The following is a 27,277-nucleotide window of genomic DNA, read 5'->3' as shown; positions in this document are numbered from 1 at the left end:
GCACCCCAGTGTAGGGTCAATATGGCCAGCACCGCGGTAGGGTCGATATGGCCAGCACCGCGGTAGGGTAGACATGGCCAGCACTGTGGTAGGGTCAACATGGTCAGCACCAGGTAGGGACGACATGGCCAGCACCACATGGCCAGCACCAGGTACACGTGACCTTTGCTAACATGGAGATGTCTACAACCCTGGCTACATCTTCAAAGGACATTTTAGTATGTGGACCACGTTATTGTTCATAGAATGAACTTGATGTAATCTTTATTTATCTAGGCAAGTCAATTAAGAACAAATTCTTATTTACAGTGACGCCTCCCCGGCTGGGAACGCAGACGATGCTGGGCAATGGGACTCCCAATCACGGCCGGATGTGATGTAGCCTGGATTCGAACCAGGGACTGCAGTGACGGCTCTTGCGCTGAGATGATGATACTAGTACTCATTCTTTCACGTGTGACTCTGCTGTGGTGTTTGATCCTGTGTGGTATAAACACACACATTTCTATAAACCAGACATGGGTCTATTGATTCCACTGGTTTTGGTTAGACCCATTAGACCCATTAGACTCATTGGAGTTCTGGACAAATGTTGGACAAACTTAGACTTTGGAGTGAACCATCATTAAACATTAAAGTGTTTGCATCAATACATAGTTTGCATCAGATTTACCCCCCCCCCCCCCGCCTCCCAGAGGGTAATTCAATCCAAAAGACAGGCCGAGAATAAAAGGCTGAAGTAAGGACGAAAACATGAAATAAAATTTAACGGGGAAATATAGATTTAGCTCAGTGACTGCAGACTCTGCTATGGAGACAGACTATAAAATACATGTTGCAGACAAGACTTCAAGAAAAGCGCGATTAAAAAGTGAGGCTTTGTGGATATCTTTCAACATATATATATATATATATATATCCCATTTAGCAGACGCTTTTGTCCAAAGCGACTTACAAGTCGGCTGGGGCCACTACTTTTTTACATATGGGTGGTCCCAGCGGGAATCGAACCCACGACGCTTGGCGTTGCAAGCGCCATGCTCTACCGACTGAGCCACACAGGACCCACCCATGTGGTATTGAGGTTGTATGAGGTGTGTGTGTGTGTGTGTGTGGGGGGGGTACCTAAAGACATCCCGTTAGATATGGCCATGCTGTGTGGGTCATGTCGAGCTGGGCTCTGGGACTCCAGGAAGCTGTCATCCAACAGGTGGCGTGGCTTCTCAATGGGGAACGTGGCGCTCTTACTCTCCACCATGCCATACGCCATCATACTAGGGGGAGATGGAGAGAGTCAGGGGGGAGAGAGTGGAGAGAGTGAGGGAGAGTGACACATGGAGAGTAACAGAGGGAAAGAGTAATTAACAGAGGGAGAGTGAGAGGGAGAGAGAGAGTAACAGAGGGAGAGTAACAGAGGGAGAGTGGCACATGGAGAGTGACACATGGAGAGTGACACATGGAGAGTGACACATGGAGAGTGACACATGGAGAGTGACAGAGGGAGAGTGACAGAGGGAGAGTGACAGAGGGAGAGTGACAGAGGGAGAGCGAGAGAGGGAGAGCGAGAGTAACAGAGGGAGAGCGAGAGTAACAGAGGGAGAGCGAGAGTAACAGAGGGAGAGCGAGAGTAACAGAGGGAGAGCGAGAGTAACAGAGGGAGAGCGAGAGTAACAGAGGGAGAGTATCAGAGGGAGAGCGAGAGTATCAGAGGGAGAGCGAGAGTATCAGAGGGAGAGAGAGAGTATCAGAGGGAGAGAGAGAGTAACAGAGGGAGAGAGAGAGTAACAGAGGGAGAGCGAGAGTATCAGAGGGAGAGAGAGAGTATCAGAGGGAGAGAGAGAGTAACAGAGGGAGAGCGAGAGTAACAGAGGAGAGCGAGAGTAACAGAGGGAGAGCGAGAGTAACAGAGGAAGAGCGAGAGTAACAGAGGGAAGCGAGAGTAACAGAGGGAGAGCGAGAGTAACAGAGGAGAGCGAGGAGTATCAGAGGGAGAGCGAGAGTATCAGAGGGAGAGCGAGAGTAACAGAGGGAGAGCGAGAGTAACAGAGGAGAGCGAGAGTAACAGAGGGAGAGCGAGAGTAACAGAGGGAGAGCGAGAGTAACAGAGGGAGAGCGAGAGTAACAGAGGGAGAGCGAGAGTATCAGAGGGAGAGCGAGAGTATCAGAGGGAGAGCGAGAGTATCAGAGGGAGAGCGAGAGTAACAGAGGGAGAGCGAGAGTAACAGAGGGAGAGAGAGAGTAACAGAGGGAGAGTATCAGAGGGAGAGCGAGAGTAACAGAGGGAGAGCGAGAGTATCAGAGGGAGAGCGAGAGTAACAGAGGGAGAGCGAGAGTAACAGAGGGAGAGCGAGATTAACAGAGGGAGAGAGAGAGTAACAGAGGGAAGTATCAGAGGAGAGCGAGAGTAACAGAGGGAGAGCGAGAGTATCAGAGGGAGAGAGAGAGTATCAGAGGGAGAGAGAGAGTATCAGAGGGAGAGCGAGAGTATCAGAGGGAGAGAGACACATGGAGAGTAACAGAGGGAGAGCGAGAGTAACAGAGGGAGAGCGAGAGTAAGAGGGAGAGCGAGAGCGAGAGTAAGAGGGAGAGCGAGAGAGTAACAGAGGGAGAGTGACACATGGAGAGTAACAGAGGGAGAGCGAGAGTAACAGAGGGAGAGCGAGAGTAACAGAGGGAGAGCGAGAGTAACAGAGGGAGAGCGAGAGTAACAGAGGGAGAGCGAGAGTAACAGAGGGAGAGCGAGAGTAACAGAGGGAGAGCGAGAGTAACAGAGGGAGAGCGAGAGTAACAGAGGGAGAGCGAGAGTAACAGAGGGAGAGCGAGAGTAACAGAGGGAGAGCGAGAGTGACAGAGGGAGAGCGAGAGTGACAGAGGGAGAGTGACAGAGGGAGAGTGACAGAGGGAGAGTGACAGAGGGAGAGTGACAGAGGGAGAGTGACAGAGGGGGAGTGACAGAGGGAGAGTAACAGAGGGAGAGTAACAGAGGGAGAGTAACAGAGGGAGAGTAACAGAGGGAGAGTGACAGAGGGAGAGTGACAGAGGGAGAGTGACAGAGGGAGAGTGACAGAGGGAGAGTGACAGAGGGAGAGTGACAGAGGGAGAGTGACACATGGAGAGTAACAGAGGGAGAGTAACAAAGGGAGAGAAACAAAGGGAGAGTAACAAAGGGAGAGAAACAAAGGGAGAGTGACACATGGAGAGTGACACATGGAGAGTGACAGAGGGAGAGTAACAGGGAGGGTAACAGAGGGAGAGTAACAGAGGGAGAGTAACAGAGGGAGAGTAACAGAGGGAGAGTGACACATGGAGAGTAACAAAGGGAGAGTAACAGAGGGAGAGAGAGAGTAACAAAGGGAGAGTAACAGAGGGAGAGTGACACATGGAGAGTAACAGAGGGAGAGTGACAGAGGGAGAGTGACAGAGGGAGAGTGACAGAGGGAGAGTGACAGAGGGGGAGTAACAGAGGGGGAGTAACAGAGGGGGAGTAACAGAGGGAGAGTAACAGAGGGAGAGTAACAAAGGGAGAGAAACAGAGGGAGAGTAACAGGGAGGGTAACAGAGGGAGAGTAACAGAGGGAGAGTAACAGAGGGAGAGAGAGAGTAACAAAGGGAGAGTAACAGAGGGAGGGAGAGAGTAACAGAGGGAGAGTAACAGAGGGAGAGTGACACATGGAGAGTAACAGGGAGGGTAACAGAGGGAGAGTAACAGAGGGAGAGTAACAGAGGGAGAGTGACACATGGAGAGTAACAGAGGGAGAGTAACAGAGGGAGAGTAACAGAGGGAGAGAGAGAGTAACACAGGGAGAGTAACAGAGAGAGGGAGAGAGTAACAGAGGGAGAGTAACAGAGGGAGAGTAACAGAGGGAGAGTAACAGAGGGAGAGTAACAGAGGGAGAGAGAAACAGAGGGAGAGAGGGAGAGCAACAGAGGGAGAGCGAGAGCAACAGAGGGAGAGCGAGAGTAACAGAGGGAGAGCGAGAGTATCAGAGGGAGAGCGAGAGTATCAGAGGGAGAGAGAGTGTAACAGAGGGAGAGAGAGAGTAACAGAGGGAGAGAGAGAAACAGAGGGAGAGAGAGAAACAGAGGGAGAGAGAAACAGAGGGAGAGAGAAACAGAGGGAGAGAGAAACAGAGGGAGAGTAACAGAGGGAGAGTAACAGAGGGAGAGTAACAGAGGGAGTGTGACACATGGAGAGTAACAAAGGGAGAGTAACAGAGGGAGAATAACAGAGGGAGAGTAACAGAGGGAGAGAGAGAGTAACAAAGGGAGAGTAACAGAGGGAGGGAGAGAGTAACAGAGGGAGAGTAACAGAGGGAGAGTAACAGAGGGAGAGTAACAGAGGGAGAGTAACAGAGGGAGAGTAACAGAGGGAGAGTAACAGAGGGAGAGTAACAGAGGGAGAGAGAAACAGAGGGAGAGAGGGAGAGAGAGTAACAGAGGGAGAGGGAGAGCAACAGAGGGAGAGGGAGAGCAACAGAGGGAGAGGGAGAGCGAGAGTAACAGAGGGAGAGCGAGAGTATCAGAGGGAGAGCGAGAGTATCAGAGGGAGAGTATCAGAGGGAGAGAGAGAGTAACAGATGGAGAGCGAGAGTAACCGAGGGAGAGCGAGAGTAACAGAGGGAGAGCGAGAGTAACAGAGGGAGAGCGAGGAGTAACAGAGGGAGAGCGAGGAGTAACAGAGGGAGAGCGAGAGTAACAGAGGGAGAGCGAGAGTAACAGAGGGAGAGCGAGAGTAACAGAGGGAGAGCGAGAGTAACAGAGGGAGAGCGAGAGTAACAGAGGGAGAGCGAGTGTAACAGAGGGAGAGCGAGAGTAACAGAGGGAGAGACACATGGAGAGTAACAGAGGGAGAGACACATGGAGAGTAACAGAGGGAGAGTGACAGAGGGAGAGTGACAGAGGGAGAGAGACACATGGAGAGTAACAGAGGGAGAGTAACAGAGGGAGAGTAACAGAGGGAGAGTGACAGAGGGAGAGTGACAGAGGGAGAGTAACAGAGGGAGAGTAACAGAGGGAGAGTATCAGAGGGAGAGAGACACATGGAGAGTAACAGAGGGAGATCGAGAGTAAGAGGGAGAGCGAGAGTGAGAGCGAGAGCAAGAGGGAGAGCGAGAGAGTAACAGAGGGAGAGTGACACATGGAGAGTAACAGAGGGAGAGCGAGAGTAACAGAGGGAGAGCGAGAGTAACAGAGGGAGAGCGAGAGTAACAGAGGGAGAGCGAGAGTAACAGAGGGAGAGCGAGAGTAACAGAGGGAGAGTGACACATGGAGAGTGACAGAGGGAGAGTGACAGAGGGAGAGTGACAGAGGGAGAGTGACAGAGGGAGAGTGACAGAGGGAGAGTGACAGAGGGGGAGTGACAGAGGGGGAGTGACAGAGGGAGAGTGACAGAGGGAGAGTAACAGAGGGAGAGTAACAGAGGGAGAGTAACAGAGGGAGAGTAACAGAGGGAGAGTAACAGAGGGAGAGTGACAGAGGGAGAGTGACAGAGGGAGAGTGACACATGGAGAGTGACACATGGAGAGTGACACATGGAGAGTGACAGAGGGAGAGTGACACATGGAGAGTAACAGGGAGGGTAACAGAGGGAGAGTAACAGAGGGAGAGTAACAGAGGGAGAGTAACAGAGGGAGAGTGACACATGGAGAGTAACAAAGGGAGAGTAACAGAGGGAGAGTAACAGAGGGAGAGTAACAGAGGGAGAGTAACAGAGGGAGAGAGAGAGTAACAAAGGGAGAGTAACAGAGGGAGAGAGAGAAACAAAGGGAGAGTAACAGAGGGAGGGAGAGAGTAACAGAGGGAGGGAGAGAGTAACAGAGGGAGAGTAACAGAGGGAGAGTAACAGAGGGAGAGTAACAGAGGGAGAGTAACAGAGGGAGAGTAACAGAGGGAGAGTAACAGAGGGAGAGTAACAGAGGGAGAGAGAAACAGAGGGAGAGAGGGAGAGAGAAACAGAGGGAGAGAGGGAGAGCAACAGAGGGAGAGCGAGAGTAACAGAGGGAGAGCGAGAGTATCAGAGGGAGAGAGAGTGTATCAGAGGGAGAGAGAGAGTAACAGAGGGAGAGAGAGTAACAGAGGGAGAGAGAGAAACAGAGGGAGAGAGAAACAGAGGGAGAGAGAAACAGAGGGAGAGAGGGAGAGAGAGTAACAGAGGGAGAGGGAGAGCGAGAGTAACAGAGGGAGAGCGAGAGTATCAGAGGGAGAGCGAGAGCGAGAGTAACAGAGGGAGAGCGAGTGTAACAGAGGGAGAGCGAGAGTAACAGAGGGAGAGACACATGGAGAGTAACAGAGGGAGAGTGACAGAGGCAGAGAGACACATGGAGAGTAACAGAGGGAGAGTAACAGAGGGAGAGTGACAGAGGGAGAGTGACAGAGGGAGAGTGACAGAGGGAGAGAGAGAAACAAAGGGAGAGTAACAGAGGGAGAAATAGAGAGTAACAGAGGGAGGGAGAGAGTAACAGAGGGAGGGAGAGTAACAGAGGGAGAGAGTAACAGAGGGAGAGTAACAGAGGGAGAGTAACAGAGTGAGGAGAAAAGATGATAGTGATGTGGCAAATCATTGCACCTATTGGAGACGTACTGCTATCTTATTATATTCCATGACACTGAAACGCAAGTACTGAACACAGGCACTCACTTGTTGCCCAGGCTATGGCTCTTCCTGTGGCGAGAGGGGGGGGGCGTGGGCATGTGCACCATCACCGAGGCGTCGGGACAGGTGGGTCGCCGGTAGTTGTACCTCACAGAGGCAGACACATCAGACGGACCTGAGAGGAGCAGCGAAACGAGAGGCCCTCAGTAAAAATGATTCCCACAAGTCAGAATCCCTCTAGTCTCCACCATTGGTCATTAAAGCACAAAACATTAAACAGGAAATGGTTCTCAAGCTAACACTATTCGATACACCCCCACCCCACTGAACCTGAGACATGGGACAGAAACACCTCTATTTAGAAAAAAAACAAAACAATAACACAACTGGTTGTTAGATACTCTGCTCTCAGTTCAAAAGAGCAGACAACAAATCTCAGAAACCCTTGCCATTTGACCTTCTGACCCTGGAATCTGGTAAATGAATTCCATTCATGAAATGATTGATGGCTGTATGTGCTAGAAGGCTACGGCCAGATCATCTGTGGGTGCACGCAAACCATTTCAAAGACTGTGCATCTTTAGATTGAACTACTGTAGTCCAGTGTGCTGAGCAGAGACAATTGATGTGATTCAGAATCTGCCCACTAGGTGGGGTCAGTGGGTTGTAGTTTGAGCACGTAGACATGTTTGCTGTTTTAATTAGCCTCTATCCACATGTGATGAGTGTATCCTTCCATGTACCCACATGTATGATAACAGCTGTATAAATGAGCCTATCCACGTTTTCACTCTTGCTAGGTTTGTGGGCTTGGCGAGGGCATGTGGTGTTGCCATGTGCTTTCTCCGCCAGTGGAACCTATGACTCAAGTCTCGGTTCCCCTCTGTGGCGCTTCGCACTAAGCCCACTGGGGACCATTCAATTAGTCATGAAATCACCAGATTAAACTCAGCACTGCAGTCGGGAAGACCTCCACACACACTTGAGCCTGTTTTACATTTACAAAACAAGGACGATAAACGGCCAACAGGATATGCTGTTGGAACTTAATTTATGAGAACATGGTTCAAAGTCAATGAGTGAAGCGAAACCATCCTTAAAAGACTGGACTTCTTCCAATTCTTGTGATTTTCAGTGACAAAGATTTTCATTGACCCAAACTCTGAGGGTTCTGGTGTCGACTTCACGCCCACTTTGGTCTTGATTCCAGGATTCGACTTGGGGACTTGGGGACAGGCCATGTCTCACGCAAAGATGAGAGGAAAACAATGACCAATCACAGAGCCATATACATTGGGAGAACAGCATAATTCATTTTGAAGTAATTAATTTGTTTTTTATTGCATGACATAAGTATTATAGTCTGTGAGAGCTGGAATTCTTACTGGTTGGTTGGTGATCAAATACTTATGTCATGCAATAAAATGCTAATTAGTTACTTAAAAATCATACAATGTGATTTTCTGGATTTTTGTTTTAGATTCCGTCTCACAGTTGAAGTGTACCTTATGATAAAAAATTACCATAGACCTCTACATGCTTTGTAAGCAGGAAACCTGCAAAATCGGCAGTGTATCAAATACTTGTTCTCCCCACTGTGTGTGTCTCTGGCCAATCAGTCTGTCTGGAGCAGTAAAGAGGTCTAGACACAGGCTGTCATAGTGGAACGTTAATGGCCCGTGTTCATGTTGAGAAGGGTTCTGGTTTAACATCACGCAGCTCGTTGAGGGCATCTCATCTCGCTACGCCTCCTACCGGTTCTAATGACGTTTTCATGGTAAATCTCATCTTGTCATTTCTCCTAATGGCTCTAATGATGTTTTCATGGTCAATTCTTCTCGCTACGCTCCTACTGGTTCTAATGACATTCCATGGTAAACAAACTGCAGCAACAAATGAGAGCCTTCCTGCCATCCCACGCTATGTTTGTCAATAAATACTTCCCGACCCACAGCTAAACGAGCTCAATGCTCTCCATGTGTGGCCCATTACATTTTTTTTAAAGGCTAACTGGTCTTGACTAAGTACCTGCAGCTGAACTTGGTATTAGGGCCAATTAATAAACCCCAGCACAGTGTGTGATACAGTCGAACGAGTATGTGAATCAGGTACTGGTCTGAACGGGAGTGTAATCAGGTACCGGTCTGAACCAGGTACTGGTCTGAACGAGAGTGTGAATCAGGTACTGGTCTGAACCAGGTACTGGTCTGAACGAGAGTGTGAATCAGGTACTGGTCTGAACGAGATTGTGAACCAGGTACTGGTCTGAACGGAGGTGAACTGTGGTACCTGGTCTGAATCAGGTACTGGTCTGAACGTAGTGTGAATCAGGTACTGGTCTGAACGAGAGTGTGAATCAGGTACTGGTCTGAACGGGAGTGTGAATCAGGTACCGGTCTGAACCAGGTACTGGTCTGAACGAGTGTGAATCAGGTACTGGTCTGAACGAGAGTGTGAATCAGGTACTGGTCTGAACGAGTGTGTGAATCAGGTACTGGTCTGAACGAGAGTGTGAATCAGGTACTGGTCTGAACCAGGTACTGGTCTGAACGAGTGTGAATCAGGTACTGGTCTGAACCAGGTACTGGTCTGAACGAGTGTGTGAATCAGCTATCGGTCTGAACCAGGTACTGGTCTGAACGAGAGTGTGAATCAGGTACCGGTCTGAACCAGGTACCGGTCTGAACGAGTGTGTGAATCAGGTACTGGTCTGAACGAGTAGAATTGTAGTACTATCTGAACCAGGTACCTTGTCCGAACGGGTGTGAATCAGGTACTGGTCTGAACCAGGTACTGGTCTGAACGAGTGTGTGAATCAGCTATCGGTCTGAACCAGGTACCGGTCTGAACGAGTGTGTGAATCAGGTACCGGTCTGAACGAGAGTGTGAATCAGGTACTGGTCTGAACCAGGTACTGGTCTGAACGAGTGTGAATCAGGTACTGGTCTGAACGAGAGTGTGAATCAGGTACCGGTCTGAACGAGAGTGTGAATCAGGTATTGGTCTGAACGAGAGTGTGAATCAGGTATTGGTCTGAACCAGGTACTGGTCTGAACGAGAGTGTGAATCAGGTACTGGTCTGAACGAGTGTGTGAATCAGGTACCGGTCTGAACGAGAGTGTGAATCAGGTACCGGTCTGAACGAGAGTGTGAATCAGGTACCGGTCTGAACGAGAGTGTGAATCAGGTACTGGTCTGAACGGGAGTGTGAATCAGGTACCGGTCTGAACGAGAGTGTGAATCAGGTCCCCTCAAGCTCTGTCAGATTGGATAGGGAGCGTTGCTGCACAGCTATTTTCAGATCTCTCCAGAGATGTTCGATCGGGTTCAAGTCCGGGCTCTGGCTGGGCCACTCAAGGACATTCAGAGACTCTGTCCCAAAGACACTCCTGCATTGTCTTGGCTGTGTGCTTAGGGTGTTGTCCTGTTTGAAGATGAACCTCACCCCATTCTTAGGTCCTGAGAGTTCTGGAGTAGGTTTTCATCAGGCGATCATCTGTACTTAGCTCTGTTCATCTTTGCCTCAATCCTGACTAGTCTCCAAGTCCCTGCCTCTGAAAAACATCCCCACAACATGATGCTGCCACCACCATCCTTCACAGTAGGGATGGTGCCAGGTTTCCTCCAGACGTGACGCTTGGATTTCAGACCAAAGAGTTCAATCTTGGTTTAATCAGACCAGAGAATCTTGTTTCTCATGGACTGAAAGTGTTAGGTTTCATCAGACCAGAGAATCTTGTTTTTCAGGGTCAGAGTCCTTACATGCTTTTTGGCAAACTCCAAGTGGGCTGTCATGTGCCTTTTTTACTGAGGAGTGGTTTCCTGTCTGGTCTCTCCACCAATCAGGCCTTTATGGTGGAGTGCTGCAGAGTTGGGAGAACCTTCCAGAAGGAACCCCATCTCCACAGAGGAACTCTGAGCTCTGTCAGAGTGACTCATCAGGTTCTTGGTCATCTCCCTGACCAAGGCACTTTTCCCCCGATTGCTCAGTTTGGCCGGGCGGCCAGCTCTAGGAAGAGTCTTTGTGGTTCCAAACATCTTCCATTTAAGAATGATGGAGGTCAATGTGTACTTGGGGACTGTAACGTTCTTTGTTTCATGGAAACATGGCTTACTCGAGACACGCTATCGGAGTCGGTACAGCCAGCTGGTTTCTTCACGCATCGAGCCGACAGAAATAAGCATCGTTCTGGTAAGAAGAGGGGCGGGGGGGTATGCCTTATGATTCACGAGACGTGTGTGATCACAACAACATACAGGAACTCAAGTTCTTCTGTTCACCTGACTTAGAATTCCTCACAATCAAATGTCGACTGCATTATCTACCTAGAGAATTCTCTTCGATTATAATCACAGCCGCATATATTCCCCCCCAAGCAAACACATCGACGGCACTGAACGAACTGTATTTGACTCTATGCAAACTGGAAACCACATATCCTGAGGCTGCATTCATTGTAGCTGGGGATTTTAACAAGGCTAATTTGAAAACAAGACTCCCCAAATTCTATCAGCATATTGATAGTGCTACCAGGGCTGGTAAAACCCTGGATAATTGTTATTCTAACTTTCACGAGGCATATAAGCCCCCTCCCCTCCCCCGCCCTCCTTTCGGAAATGCTGACCACGACTCCATTTTGTTGCTCCCTGCCTATAGACAGAGACTAAAACAGGAAGCTCCCGCGCTCAGGTCTGTTCAACGCTGGTCCGACCAATCTGATTCCACCTTCAAGATTGCTTCGATCACGTGGATTGGGATATGCTCCGCATTGCGTTAAACAACAACATTGACGAATACGCTGATTCGGTGAGCGAGTTTATTAGCAAGTGCATCGGCGATGTCGTACCCACAGCAACTATGAAAACATTCCCAAACCAGAATCCGTGGATTGATGGCAGCATTCGCAAGAAACTGAAAGCGCGAACCACTGTTTTTAATCAGGGCAAGCTGACCGGAAACATGATCGAATACAAACAGTGTAGCTATTCCCTCCGCAAGGCAATCAAACAAGCTAAGCGTCAGAATAGAGAGAAAGTAGAGTCACAATTCAACGGCTCAGACACAAGAGGTATGTGGCAGGGTCTACAGTCAATCACAGATTACAAAAAGAAAACCATCCCCGTCTCGGACCAGGATGTCTTGCTCCCAGACAGACTAAACAACTTCTTTGCTCGCTTTGAGGACAATACAGTGCCACTGACACGACTCGCTACCAAAACCTGCGGACTCTCCTTCACTGCAGCCGAGGTGAGTAAAACATTTAAACGTGTTAACCCCCGCAAGGCTGCAGACTCAGACGGCATCCCCAGGCGTGTCCTCAGAGCATGCGCAGACCAGCTGGCTGGTGTGTTTACGGACATATTCAATCAATCCTTATACCAGTCTGCTGTTCCCACATGCTTCAAGAGGGCCACCATTGTTCCCGTTCCCAAGAAAGCTAAGGTAACTTAGCTAAACGACTACCGCCCCGTAGCACTCACTTCCGTCATCATGAAGTGCTTTGAGAGACTAGTCAAGGACCCTACCTGACACCCTAGACCCACTCCAATTTGCTTATCGTCCCAATAGGTCCACAGACGACGCAATCACAACCACACTGCCCTAACCCATCTGGACAAGAGGAATAATATGTGAGAATGCTGTGATGATGAATACTTATCATCAAGCTCGAGACCCTGGGTCTCGACCCCACCCTGTGCAACTGGGTACTGGACTTCCTGACAGGCCGCCCCCAGGTGGTGAGGGTAGGTAACAACATCTCCACCCCGCTGATCCTCAACACTGGGGCCCCAGTGTTCTGAGCTCTCTCCTGTACTCCCTGTTCACCCACGACTGAGTGGCCATGCACGCGTCCATCTCAATCATCAAGTATGCAGACGACACTACAGTGGTAGGCTTGATTACCAACAACGACGAGACGGCCTACAGGGAGGAGGTGAGGGCCCTTGGAGTGTGGTGTCAGGACAATAACCTCACACTCAACGTCAACAAAACTAAGGAGATGATTGTGGACTTCAGGAAACAGCAGAGGGAACACCCCCCTATCCACATCGATGGAACAGTAGTGGAGAGGGTAGTAAGTTTTATGTTCCTCTGGGTACACATCACGGACAAACTGAACTGCTCCACCCACACAGACAGCGTGGTGAAGAGGGTGCAGCAGTGCTTCTTCAACCTCAGGAGGCTGAAGAAACTCGGCTTGTCACCTAAAACACTCCCAAACTGTTACAGGTGCACAATCGAGATCATCCTGTCGGGCTGTATCACCGCTTGGTACGGCAACTGCTCCGCCCACAACCGTAAGGCTCTCCAGATGGTAGTGAGGTCTGCACAACGCATCACTGGGGGCAAACTACCTGCCCTCCAGGACACTTACACCACCTGATGTCACAGGAAGGCCATAAAGATCATCAAGGACAACAACCGCCCGAGCCACTGCCTGTTCACCCCGCTATCATCCAGAAGGCGAGGTCAGTACAGGTGCATCAAAGCTGGGACCGAGAGACTGAAAAACAGCTTCTATCTCAAGGCCATCAGACTGTTAAACAGCAACCACTAACATTGAGTGGATGCTGCCAACACACCGACTCAACTCCAGCCACTTTAAATATGGAAAAATTGATGGAAAAAGTATCACTAGCCACTTTAAAGAATGCCACTTAATATAATGTTTACATACCCTACATTACTCATCTTATATGTATATACTGTACTCTATACCATCTACTGCATCTTGCCTATGCCGTTCTGTACCATCACTCATTCATATATCTTTATGTACATATTCTTTATCCCCCTACACTTGTGTGTATAAGACAGTAGTTGTGGAATTGTTAGATTATATTACTCGTTGGTTATTACTGCATTGTCGGAACTAGAAGCCCAAGCATTTCGCTAAACTCGCATTAACATCTGCTAACTATGTGTATGTGACAAATACAATTTTGTCATTTGATTTGACATTAAATACTGCAGACATGTTTTGGTACCCTTCCCCAGATCTGTGCCTCGAACAATCCTGTCTCGGAGGTCTACGGACAATTCTTTCGACCTCATGGCTTGGTTTTGCTCTGACATGCACTGTCAACTCAGGGACCTTATATAGACAGGTGTGTGCCTTTCCAAATCATGTCCAATCAATTGAATTTACCACAGGTGGACACCAATCAAGTTGTAGAAACATCTCAAGGATGACCAATAGAAACAGGATGCACTTGAGGCCAATTTAGAGTCTCATAGCAAAGGGTCTGAATACTTTTGCAAATAAGGTATTTCTGTTTTTATTTTGAATACATTTGCAAAAATCTCTAAAAACCTGTTTTCACTGTCATTATGGGGTATTGTGTTAAGAGTGCTGAGGATAAAATCAAATCAAATGAATCCATTTTAGAACAAGGCTGAAATGTAACAAACTGTGAAAAAAGTCAAGCCAACCTTTGAGAAATTATATGAAACCAGGGACACCAGGTCGAAGCAAAGATTCCCTTGTAGAAGTAGCAGCCTATGGTACATAAAGGACAATAAATCCAGATTCCACATCATGGAGCAATCTACTTCCTACAACTGCCCAGATTAAGACTTGAAGAGCTGCTTCTGTGTGGGCAGTGCTCAGTCTAACAAGTTATCTTGAAGGCATGCCTTGCCACGTGTACCCGGCTCCGTCTTCAACTCGTAAACTCTACTGTGGCCGCATGGGGACCGTAGTCGGTCTAGACGGTTAGCTGGTTTTAGGCAGACCCAAGGGGACTATGTGGACTTCCCGTGTGTCTCTCATACGTTTTCCTCTTGTGGTGGAGGCTAACTGGCTGTAGCATCGTGTTAATGAGAGGCATGTGCTTAGGCCTTGGCTGAGTCTCTCGTCTCCAAATACGTCCCATGTCTGTCTGTTATTCGAGAACGTTCTCTGGAAACACAGCTTCAGTAGAAGTCACAATGAGGGCCAGTTAGTGGAGTGTTCAATATAATACACTGTGTGAGGGCCAGTTAGTGGAGGGTTCAATATAATACACTGTGTGAGGGCCAGTTAGTGGAGTGTTCAACATAATACACTGTGTGAGGGCCAGTTAGTGGAGTGTTCAATATAATACACTGTGTGAGGGCCAGTTAGTGGAGTGTTCAACATAATACTCTGTGTGAGGGCCAGTTAGTGGAGTGTTCAACATAATACACTGTGTGAGGGCCAGTTAGTGGAGTGTTCAACATAATACACTGTGTGAGGACCAGTTAGTGGAGTGTTCAATATAATACTCTGTGTGAGGGCCAGTTAGTGGAGTGTTCAACATAATACACTGTGTGAGGGCCAGTTAGTGGAGTGTTCAATATAATACACTGTGTGAGGGCCAGTTAGTGGAGTGTTCAATATAATACTCTGTGTGAGGGCCAGTTAGTGGAGTGTTCAACATAATACACTGTGTGAGGGCCAGTTAGTGGAGTGTTCAATATAATACACTGTGTGAGGGCCAGTTAGTGGAGTGTTCAACATCATACACTGTGTGAGGGCCAGTTAGTGGAGGGTTCAATATAATACACTCTGTGTGAGTGTCTGTTTGGTATATTCAAAGCATGTGTGTTTGCTCATGTTTTAGGGGTATTTTAAGTCTCTGTGTGTCTACAGTTGCTGGCTGGCTGGCTGGCTGGCTGGCTGGCTGGCTGGCTGGCTGGCTGGCTGGCTGTCTGTCTGTCTGTCTGTCTACAGTTATTGCTGATAGGAAGATGTGATGTTCTGTGGGTTTCATGCCATGTAACAGCTAGCATTCGTTATACAATTTAAGCTAGTTTTAAACCATTTCAATAATGTGTGCTGTATGTTATTTTGGATAATCATAGATACTTTGTCCAATGTGAGTATATGTTTTAGAGCCTGTGAGTGTGTGTGTGTGCGTGCAGTGGTGTCTTCTGGATTCTGTCATGCTGTTTTGCCCTTGTTCTGTACGGAGCGATTGAGTAACGCTATACCTCATCCCATTGGCTCTGGGCAGCAGGGCTTGTATGCTGTTGGTGTAATGGGTTTGCCGACAAAATGGAGACCTGGCCCAAGAACCAGAGACTTTCTTCATTACATGTTATGTTATCCCTAACTAAATCAGGGTACAGACGGAGGATACATCCCTAGTCCATGGGATGGCTAGTATCACCACCATCATGACATTATCATATAGCTCCTGCTACTTCCTCGATGGGGAACCCCCCCCACGAAGCCTTGCTCGATGGGGAACCCCCCAACCTTTCCTCGATGGGAACCCCCCCAAACTTTTCTCGATGGGAAACCCCTAACCTTCCTAGATGGGAAACCCCTAACCTTCCTAGATGGGAAACCCCTAACCTTCCTAGATGGGAAACCCCTAACCTTCCGAGATGGGAAACCCCTAACCTTCCCGAGATGGGAAACCCCTAACCTTCCCGAGATGGGAAACCCCTAACCTTCCCGAGATGGGAAACCCCTAACCTTCCCGAGATGGGAAACCCCTAACCTTCCCGAGATGGGAAACCCTAACCTTCCCGAGATGGGAAACCCCTAACCTTCCCGAGATGGGAAACCCTAACCTTCCCGAGATGGGAAACCCCTAACCTTCCCGAGATGGGAAACCCCTAACCTTCCCGAGATGGGAAACCCCTAACCTTCCCGAGATGGGAAACCCCTAACCTTCCCGAGATGGGAAACCCCTAACCTTCCCGAGATGGGAAACCCCTAACCTTCCGAGATGGCAAACCCCTAACCTTCCCGAGATGGGAAACCCCTAACCTTCCCGAGATGGGAAAACCCTAATCTTCCCGAGATGGGAAACCCCTAACCTTCCCCGATGGGAAACCCCTAACCTTCCCCGATGGGAAACCCCTAACCTTCCCAGATGGGAAACCCCTAACCGTCCTAGATGGGAAACCCCTACCCTTCCTAGATGGGAACCCCCCCCCCCCCCCCAATCCTTGCCCGATGGGGAACCCCTAACCTTCCGAGATGGGAAACCCCCCCCCCCCAATCCTTGCCCGATGGGGAACCCCCCCCGAAGCCTTGCCCGATGGGGAACCCCCCCACGAAGCCTTGCCCGATGGGGAACCCCTAACCTTCCTCGATGGGAACCCCTGAACCTTCCTCGATGGGAAACCCCTAACCTTCCGAGATGGGAAACCCCTAACCTTCCGAGATGGGAAACCCCTAACCTTCCGAGATGGGAAACCCCTAACCTTCCGAGATGGGAAACCCCTAACCTTCCGAGATGGGAAACCCCTAACCTTCCGAGATGGGAAACCCCTAACCTTCCGAGATGGGAAACCCCTAACCTTCCGAGATGGGAAACTCCTAACCTTCCTAGATGGGGAACCACCCCCCGAAGCCTTGCCCGATGGGGAACCCCCCCCACGAAGCCTTGCCCGATGGGGAACCCCCCACGAAGCCTGCCAGATGGGGAACCCCCCACGAAGCCTTGCCCGATGGGGACCCCCCCACGAAGCCTTGCCCGATGGGGGACCCCCCACGAAGCCTTGCCCGATGGGGAACCCCCCACGAAGCCTTGCCCGATGGGGAACCCCCCCTAAGCCTTGCCCGATGGGGAACCCCCACGTAAGCCTGCCCGATGGGGAACCCCCCCACGAAGACTTGCCCGATGGGGAACCCCCCACGAATTGCCCGATGGGGAAGCCCCCACAAATCCTTGCCCGATGGCGAACCCCCCCCCACGAAGCCTTGCTCGATGGGGAACCCCCTAATCCTTTCTCCGATCGGAACCCCTAACCTTCCTCGATCGGAACCCCTAACCTTCCTCAATGGGAAAACCCCTAACCTTCCTCGATGGGAAACCCCTAACCTTCCTCGATCGGAACCCCTAACCTTTCAATGGGAAACCCCTAACCTTCCTAGATGGGAAACCCCTAACCTTCCTAGATGGGAAACCCCTAACCTTCCTAGATGGGAAACCCCTAACCTTCCTCGATGGGAAACCCCTAACCTTCCTCGATGGGAAACCCCTAACCTTCCTAGACGAGAAACCCCTAACCTTCCTAGATGGGAAACCCCTAACCTTCCTAGATGGGAAACCCCTAACCTTCCTAGATGGGAAACCCCTAACCTTCCCAGATGGGAAACCCTAACCTTCCCGATGGGAAACCCCTAACCTTCCCCGATGGGAAACCCCTAACCTTCCCGATGGGGAAACCCCAACCTTCCTAGATGGGAAACCCCTAACATTCCTCGACGGGGAAACCCCTAACCTTCCTAGATGAGAAACCCTAACCTTCCTAGATGAGAAACCCCCAACCTTCCTAGATGGGAAACCCCTAACCTTCCTTGATGGGGCGGCCACTTGATCCGTGATGATCTCTTTTCACGTTGCCTGTCAGGTATGTTTTCCAGTCCCTTTGGCAATTCATTAATTTCTCCTTTTTGAACATTGATATCACAACACAATTCCAGTAATCTGTAAAAGGTGTCAACAACAGGGGAAAGGGCTTAGGTAACAAAAGCTCTCCAAGTCTTCCTGCGTTTTTGCATGCTCAACAACATACTGTGCATAATGTCCAGCTTTTCTTGCAATGGCAAGATGGTAACATTTCTATTTATTTTTGTGGCACAGTGATTCTTTTCACTCATGTTACAGAGTCTGTTCAGTGAACCATGCGTATGTGATCATGACTAACCTTGCCTGAAACCTGAAGGCTTGCATTAGCTTCCTAAGCAAAAAAGGAATAGGCTTTGAGTTCAGTGTGCTACCACAGTCTTACAGTCCTGTTTTAGAAACAACAGCATTGGTTACTCCTACTTGTCTGTGTCGATGTGGTAATCAAGCTATAAATCTGAATATCCTGCACATTTCTTTCTGGCCTTGTAATGAAAATAAAATGTGTTAGAAAAAGAAAAAAAAAGAGGGAGAGAAAACAGAAGTTGCAGGTTACCGTGGCAACCCTGATAAATACAGTCCCCATAACGTGGTCCCTGATCGCTGAGATTAGACCACTGGAACATGTAGAAAAAAAACATAGCCTTTTGTTACATTCCTGGGGTCTGGTCGCTCAGTGACACTGCTATTAGACTACTTTTAGCTGCTTCCTTAATGAGCGCAGAAGGAAATGGCTCACCATTGGCTGTCCCCGTCCGGGTTCATTGTGTGACAGTGAGCGCAAATAAAAAGTAATACTAAAACTCAATGGGAAACCCATTCTCAAAATAAAACGGAATCCTTTGGAATTAACCAGCTGTGTTTTACACACCGGCAGTATGCTTACATACCAAATGTTCTCTGAATCCTATCAAACGTCTCCATCAGTTGATATAAATAGAAAACGTAGTAAAAGTTCCCACATAAAACACTTTAGACAAAGACTTAAACAATCCCTTTTACTTTTGTTTGTATTACATGCATGCTATACCATACTTATTCCTACCCATAATGCATTGTCACTATTCCTTTAGCCCTCTTTTTTCCTCTTTGGGAAGACTGGCAGGTTGGTAAGGGCCCATTGTCCCAGGACAGAATATAGTCCTGGTAAGGGCCCATTGTCCCAGGACAGAATGTAGTCCTGTAAGGGCCCATTGTCCCAGGACAGAATATAGTCCTGGTAAGGGCCCATTGTCTCAGGACAGAATGTAGTCCTGGTAAGGGCCCATTGTCCCAGGACAGAATGTAGTCCTGTTAAGGGCCCATTGTCCCAGGACAGAATGTAGTCCTGGTAAGGGCCCATTGTCCCAGGACAGAATATAGTCCTGGTAAGGGCCCATTGTCCCAGGACAGAATGTAGTCCTGGTAAGGGCCCATTGTCCCAGGACAGAATGTAGTCCTGGTAAGGGCCCATTGTCCCAGGACAGACTGTAGTCCTGGTAAGGGCCCATTGTCCCAGGACAGACTGTAGTCCTGGTAAGGGCCCATTGTCCCAGGACAGAATGTAGTCCTGGTAAGGGCCCATTGTCTAAGGACAGAATGTAGTCCTGGTAAGGGCCCATTATCCAAGGACAGAATGTAGTCCTCGTAAGGGCCCATTGTCCCAGGACAGACTGTAGTCCTGGTAAGGGCCCATTGTCCCAGGACAGAATGTAGTCCTGGTAAGGGCCCATTGTCTAAGGACAGAATGTAGTCCTGGTAAGGGCCCATTATCCAAGGACAGAATGTAGTCCTGGTAAGGGCCCATTGTCTAAGGACAGAATGTAGTCCTGTAAGGGCCCATTGTCCCAGGACAGAAATGGTAAGGGCCCATTGTCTAAGGACAGAATGCAGTCCTGTAAGGGCCCATTGTCCCAGGACAGAATGTAGTCCTGTTAAGGACCCATTGTCTCAGGACAGAATGTAGTCCTCGTAAGGGCCCATTATCCAAGGACAGAATGTAGTCCTGGTAAGGGCCCATTATCCAAGGACAGAATGTAGTCCTGTTAAGGGCCCATTATCCAAGGACAGAATGTAGTCCTGGTAAGGGCCCATTGTCTAAGGACAGAATGTAGTCCTGGTAAGGGCCCATTGTCCCAGGACAGATTGTAGTCCTGGTAAGGGCCCATTGTCCCAGGACAGAATGTAGTCCTGGTAAGGGCCCATTGTCCCAGGACAGATTGTAGTCCTGGTAAGGGCCCATTGTCCCAGGACAGAATGTAGTCCTGTTAAGGACCCATTGTCTCAGGACAGAATGTAGTCCTGTTAAGGACCCATTGTCTCAGGACAGAATGTAGTCCTCGTAAGGGCCCATTATCCAAGGACAGAATGTAGTCCTTATAGACTCACCTGTTTCAATATAGCTTGTCTACACCCCCCCACACAGATTCGCTACACCCCTTATATCCCCACCATATATCCCCACCATATACCCCCTCACACACAAAACGTTTCACCCTTTCAGATTCTCTATTTTTGTGTATTTCTAACACTGAATATTGTCAGATCTTCAACCAAAACATATTAGAAAGGAAACCTGAGTGAACAAATAACACAAAATGTTGTTAATTAAATAAATGATTCTAGTAGCAAAGTTATGCAACACCCAAAAAAGTAAATTGCCCCTTGACACTCAATAACTGGTTGTGCCACTTGCAGCTGCAACGACTGCAACTAAACGCTTCCTGCAGTTGTTGATCCGTCTCTCACAATCACGAATTCTGCTCAGAATCAGAGAATCAGAGAATCAGAGAATTCTAAAGGAGAATGTCAAGCTAGTCATCCGTGAGCTGAAGAGCAGCTGGGTCATGCAGCAAGACAATGATCCAGAACACACTAATCACATCAAATCAAGCTTCATTTATACAGCACATTTCAGACACGGACTGCAACACAATGTGCTTCACAGGAAAAAATTAAAACTAAAAACAATGAAAATAAAAAACGGAAATATTTAATACAGAATAAACATAAAAGATCTCTTAAAAATGTCCCCAGTTTTGTCCCCCCTCAGGTTCTCTGGCACGCTATTCCAGAGGCTGGGGTCATAGTAACTAAAGGATGCTTCTCAATGCCTCTTGGTCTTCGGCTTTGGGATAGTTAAAAGGCCAGCACCAGAGGACTTGAGGAATCTACTGGGTACATAACTTAAAAGGATGTCTGCAGTATTGGGGTGCACAATCGTGGGTTGATTTAAAAACCAATAGAAGAATCTTACGATTAGTTCTGTCAGCCTGAGAGAGAAACGTCCGCACCGTGGCAATGTTCCCCAGGTGGGAAAAAGCTATTTTGTTCACATTCCTGATGCGTGATTCGACATTGAGTTAAGAATCTAAAATAACAGCTAGGTTTTATTTTTATTGCCCGTGAATTAAAATGTGAGGCCTAATTCTCTCTCTGTGCTTTGGCTCCAACAATAAGTATCTCGGTCTTGTCTTGATTTAGCTGGAGGAAGTTGTGAGCCATCCAAGTATTTAAAATCACTAATACAGTCTAATAATTTGTCCGTGGAGATAAAATCCTAGGAACAGTGAGTTAACTGCCTGTTCAGGGGCAGAACGACAGATTTGTACCTTGTCAGCTCAGGGGGTTTGAACTTGCAACCTTTCGGTTACTAGTCCACCGCTTTAACCACTAGGCTACCCTGCCATCTCTGCACTCTAACCACTAGGCTACCCTGCCGCCCCAGGGTAGCCTACATCAGAATGCCTGAAAATAAAGTTCTGGAATGGCCTAGTCAAAGTCCTAAACCCAGACCTAAACCCGATTGAGATGTTGTGGCAGGACCTGAAATCAGCAGTTCATGGTCAAAAACACACAAATGTTTCTGAGTTAAAGCAGTTCTGCATGGAAGAGTGGGGCCAGAATTCCTCCACAGCGACGTGAGAGACTGATCAACAACTACAGGAAGCGTTTGGTTGGAGTCATTGCAGCTAAAAGCAGAACAGAACACCCAGCTATTGAGTGAAATGGGGGTATTGATTATTGCATAACTTTGCTTATTAAATAAATGAAATAATAAATGTTGGTGTTATTTGTCTACTCAGGTTCCATGTATATAATATTAGTTTTTTTTGTTGAACATCTGAAAGGGAGCAAATACTTTTTCACGGCACTGTCCACACACACACACACACACACACACTTCATAACGGAAGGAAGCCGTCAATGTTGCCATTGTTTAGCCTATACGCAATGACTGTCTCCTCCCTGTGAATGAAGAGTCAGCCTTCTTCTTCTTCACCATTCCGTGGAACTCTCTATTCCCCCAACCCACATCCATCTGGAGCAATTCCAACCCCATTACATCACCCGTAACACTCTCCTGGTCAACAGACAGAGGAAAGTAAAGGAAGGTCAAGAAATCAAGGAAAGGAACCATTCCTGTAACATCTGTCCACATGGAGCATTTAAACATTTAAAAAAAAATCACTGCTTATTTCGTCTGCTGCCCTTGACGTGGATTAAACTCAGATAGCATGCGGGATAATTGTTGTAACACCCTGACTCTATAGATGACCTCAGAGTACAGTGGGAAAGACAAGAGAGGGGCGGAGATAGAAGCCAAGTGAAAGAGAGACAAGAGGTTGTACAAGAAAGAGTGAAAAGAGAAAGACTGACGTCTTAGCTCTGAATGGGTCGGTGTGGAGGTGTGGGGCGGGGGGGCTGCTTGTGTTGCTTCAGCCCAATCTGGAACAGCCAGGCCAGTGCTGCGCTTGTTTCCCCCCCTCCCTCCAATCCAAATGGAATGACTCAACCAGGGCTGGCCCTCGCCGGCCCTCCTGGGCCCCGCAATAACTCAATCCTGAGAGGTTTGCCGGGATTGGTAGCCAGTGATCTCATTCTGCCACAGCGTAAACACTCAGGTGGGGCCAAGCTGAAAGCCTCGCTGCATGCTGGGACAGGGTACGCCCCCCCCCCAACTCATTGTTTGAGGGTCATCCGCAGTTTGAGGGTCATTGAGTTTGATCAGTGATTAACCTTGCACTTTTTTCCCCAATTCTTTTCAAGGCATTCTTCCTGAAAGGTTGGCCAGAAGGAAAGGAACGGAGAGGTTGGCCAGAAGGAAAGGGACGTGAGAGGTTGGCCAGAAGGAAAGGGACCTGAGAGGTTGGCCAAAGGAAAGGGACGGAGATGTTGGCCAGAAGGAAAGGGACGTGGAGAGGTTGGCCAGAAGGAAAGGAACGGAGAGGTTGGCCAGAAGGAAAGGAACGCGACAGGTTGGCCAGAAGGAAAGGAACGTGAGAGGTTGGCCAGAAGGAAAGGGACGTGAGAGGCTGGCCAGAAGGAAAGGGACGGGAGAGGTTGGCCAGAAGGAAAGGGACGTGAGAGGCTGGCCAGAAGGAAAGGAACGTGACAGGTTGGCCAGAAGGAAAGGAACGGGAGAGGTTGGCCAGAAGGAAAGGGACGGAGAGGCTGGCCAGAAGGAAAGGAACGTGACAGGTTGGCCAGAAGGAAAGGGACGGGAGAGGTTGGCCAGAAGGAAAGGGACGTGAGAGGCTGGCCAGAAGGAAAGGGACGTGAGAGGTTGGCCAGAAGGAAAGGGACGTGAGAGGTTGGCCAGAAGGAAAGGACGGAGAGGTTGGCCAGAAGGAAAGGGACGTGAGAGGTGGCCAGAAGGAAAGGGACGTGAGAGGCTGGCCAGAAGGAAAGGAACGGAGAGGTTGGCCAGAAAGAAAGGAACGGAGAGGTTGGCCAGAAGGAAAGGGGCCGTGGAGAGTTTGGCCAGAAGGAAAGGGACGGGAGAGGCTGGCCAGAAGGAAAGGGACGGAGAGGTTGGCCAGAAGGAAAGGGACGTGAGAGGTTGGCCAGAAGGAAAGGGACGTGAGAGGTTGGCCAGAAGGAAAGGAACGTGAGAGGTTGGCCAGAAAGAAAGGAACGTGAGAGGTTGGCCAGAAGGAAAGGGGCCGTGAGAGTTTGGCCAGAAGGAAAGGGACGTGAGAGGTTGGCCAGAAGGAAAGGAACGTGAGAGGTTGGCCAGAAGGAAAGGGACGTGAGAGGTTGGCCAGAAGGAAAGGGACGTGAGAGGTTGGCCAGAAGGAAAGGAACGTGCGTACAAGTCTCTAAAACCCAATAGTATTTAAAAGGAGGACACACAAACACAGATACACACACGGGTCTTACCTGCTAGGTCTTCCTTGGATGAGGCCATGCGCGGGGAGCCATGCATTGGTTCGATCTTCAGAGAAAGCCTGCAACAACACAACCATCTGGTTCATATACCTCAAATCCACTGCTTGAGTCACTCACCATAGCTTGTGATGTCATAGCTTTTGAATGAGCCCTATTGATAAGCCCATAGCAATGGATAACAATGTCTCCTTTTTTAGTAGAAGTACTGATTTAATATGTGTGACAGAAATCCTTGCCAGGGGGAAATGGATGAAATAAAAGTCAAAGCAAAGCCTGTGTTTTATTCTACTAAACAAATCTGAAAACAAATTAACTGGTTGGAGTTTCGCTATAAGAAAACAACAACAAAAAACGTGTGGGGTCTCTGTCAGAAGAAAACCCTCTTTGCCACATGTGAAGCCTGTAACTGGAACGGGACACTTCAATTAAATGTTTTGATCAATTGACCTCAACAAAAAAAGGTTGATCCCATCACTTCTGGAAATTGATTTATATATATATACGACGCACAGAGGGTCCTTAATCTTCATACTACCAACATATTTTACATACATCAAATTCTAACTGGGATCATTTTGAAAAAGAAACAATTAAAAAAAAAAAAAAAAACGATCATAGAAGAATATAAACTTGATTCTTATCATCAAAACATCATGAGATATATAAATAAAAAATATTAATTTTAGGCAAAAGTATTGTTAATTAGCATATACTGTAAAACAAATATTTACTTTAATGTGCAGAAAGTACAATTCACATTTACCAGCATTTGAATGTAGTATTCAGAATTTTGAAGTAAATACTAATTTGGTCATATTTCCAGCAACATTTGAAATACACAAAAAGTGATTCAATGCATTGATCCTGGGAGACAATGACCAAAAATATGACTTAGTTTTCTTTGTTTACTTAATAACACCCTAGTGAACAAATGTGATTGTTAGGTTAGATTACTTGTTAGATATTACTGCATGGTCGGAACTAGAAGCACAAGCATTTCGCTACACTCGCATCTGCTAACCATGTGTATGTGACAACATTTGATTTGATTGGTAGGGTCTATAGCAGGATGGCTCAAACATCCTGCCCAAATAATCCCCAAAGTCACTGTAAACCAAATATTATAGCAACACAAATACCATAGGTTCCACATATAGATTATTGGAGGACATTATAGGAAATCTGATATTTACAGTGGGGAGAACAGGTATTTGATACACTGCCGATTTTGCAGGTTTTCCTACTTACAAAGCATGTAGAGGTCTGTAATTTTTATCATATGTGCACTTCAACTGTGAGAGACGGAATCTAAAACAAAAATCCAGAAAATCACATTGTACATATATTGTATGATTGTATGATGGTAGAACTAAACGCTCCCTCACAGGGGTAAATGGTAGAACTAAACTCTCCCTCACAGGGGTATATGGTAGAACTAAACTCTCACTCACAGGGGTAAATGGCAGAACTAAACTCTCCCTCACAGGGGTAAATGGTAGAACTAAACGCTCCCTCACAGGGGTAAATGGTAGAACTAAACGCCTCCCTCACAGGGGTAAATGGTAGAACTAAACGCTCCTCACAGGGGTAAATGGTAGAACTAAACGCCTCACAGGGGTAAATGGTAGAACTAAACTCTCTCACAGGGGTATATGGTAGAACTAAACTCTCCCTTACAGGGGTAAATGGTAGAACTAAACTCTCCCTCCCAGGGGTAAATGGTAGAACTAAACGCTCCCTCACAGGGGTAAATGGCAGAACTAAACGCTCCCTCACAGGGGTAAATGGCAGAACTAAAAACACATGTCAAGGTAATTCAATGAAGATCGTAAGGCAAACAAAGCATAAACACACTTTGGTAGGAAGGCCTGAGGGGCACAACAGATGTCTGTCGGACAGAAGATAGACTGTTCCACTGTTCCTAGACCAGTTAAGCCACTGTTCCTAGACCAGTTAAGCCACTGTTCCTAGACCAGTTAAGCCACTGTTCCTAGACCAGTTAAGCCACTGTTCCTAGACCAGTTAAGCCACTGTTCCTAGACCAGTTAAGCCACTGTTCCTAGACCAGTTAAGCCACTGTTCCTAGACCAGTTAAGCCACTGTTCCTAGACCAGTTAACCCACTGTTCCTAGGTCGTCATTGAAAATAAGAATTTGTTCTTAACTGACTTGCCTAGTTAAATAAAGGTAAAAATAAAATAAAAGAATACAACTTATGAGCTTAGTACAACTGTCACCATCATCAGAAGCCAAAATATACGCTTGTTATATAAACAAACAACATATAGGGTCAAAACATGGTTAAAACTAACATGTTGATCTCAAGGATGGTCAACTTTGTATTTTTATACCTCTATTCATGAGAGTGGTGACATTTCTCCAGTCCCATCCCTCAGCTTTTAACCCGAACAGGGGACGAGGAGGGGCTTTGTTATCGTTTCAATTGCCATTGACGCTTTATAAATCACACAAATATCAAAACTATCTATGCAGTTTCTCCTGAGTAAACAGCACATTTTCTGACAACAAATGCATTTGTATATATTAAATAGAAACTCAAGCAAAGCATGCCGATAACAGACAGACTAACACTAACTGACAGACTGACTAAATAACAGACAAAGACTAACTACTGTATTGTCAAGGTTTAACCCCAAAAAACTATTTTCTCAAAAAAACTATTTTGGGCTGTCTGAAGAACTCACTGGATGTAGTTTTGCCAAAAGCACATATTCACACAAACACACAGTACTGTAATTAAACACGCGTGTATTGCTGTAGAACCCAGCTCTTCTGGAAAATAAAATAATTTAAATCAGGTTGTTTTTGAAAGTGGGTCATGACGAATAGTTGAAAGGAATTCTCCTTCATAAAACATTGCATTATAGTTAAATGCTCAAAGTTGTGACGAACAGCGCAAGTTAGGAAAATATTCAGGCCCCTGGACATTTTCCACATTTGCTACGGTACAATTTGATTCAAAAATGGATTAAATTGTCCCCCCTCAATCTACACATAATTCCCATAATGACAAAGTAAAAACAGGTTTTGAGAAATGTTTGCAAATGTGTATTAAAAAATAAAATATAAATGAAATATCACATTCACACACCTAAGGGTTTTTCTTCTTTTTACAGTCTGAAGGCAAGTTTTTCTTCTTTTACTGTAAGCTGCCCTGGGTACCACCTGAATCAGACCCACTGCA

At 47.6% G+C, this 27,277-nt stretch overlaps 1 protein-coding gene across 1 annotated transcript; it reads right to left on the bottom strand.

Annotated features, from left to right (window-relative positions):
• Positions 1–299: 299 nt before the first annotated feature.
• LOC135517092 (ras-specific guanine nucleotide-releasing factor RalGPS1-like) lies at positions 300–24,141 on the bottom strand. Its single transcript, XM_064941114.1, has 4 exons — positions 24,065–24,141; positions 6,638–6,767; positions 1,126–1,274; positions 300–421 (listed from the first exon to the last, which is right to left on the bottom strand). The coding sequence occupies exons 1-4, from the start codon at positions 24,108–24,110 to the stop codon at positions 300–302; spliced, it is 447 nt and encodes a 148-aa protein (XP_064797186.1). The 5' UTR covers positions 24,111–24,141.
• Positions 24,142–27,277: the final 3,136 nt, after the last annotated feature.

The sequence above is a fragment of the Oncorhynchus masou genome, chromosome 28 (assembly GCF_036934945.1).
Source record: "Oncorhynchus masou masou isolate Uvic2021 chromosome 28, UVic_Omas_1.1, whole genome shotgun sequence".
Taxonomy (NCBI): Eukaryota; Metazoa; Chordata; class Actinopteri; order Salmoniformes; family Salmonidae; genus Oncorhynchus; species Oncorhynchus masou.
Note: the sequence above shows the minus strand (reverse complement) of the source record. Positions and strands in the feature narration are given on the sequence as shown.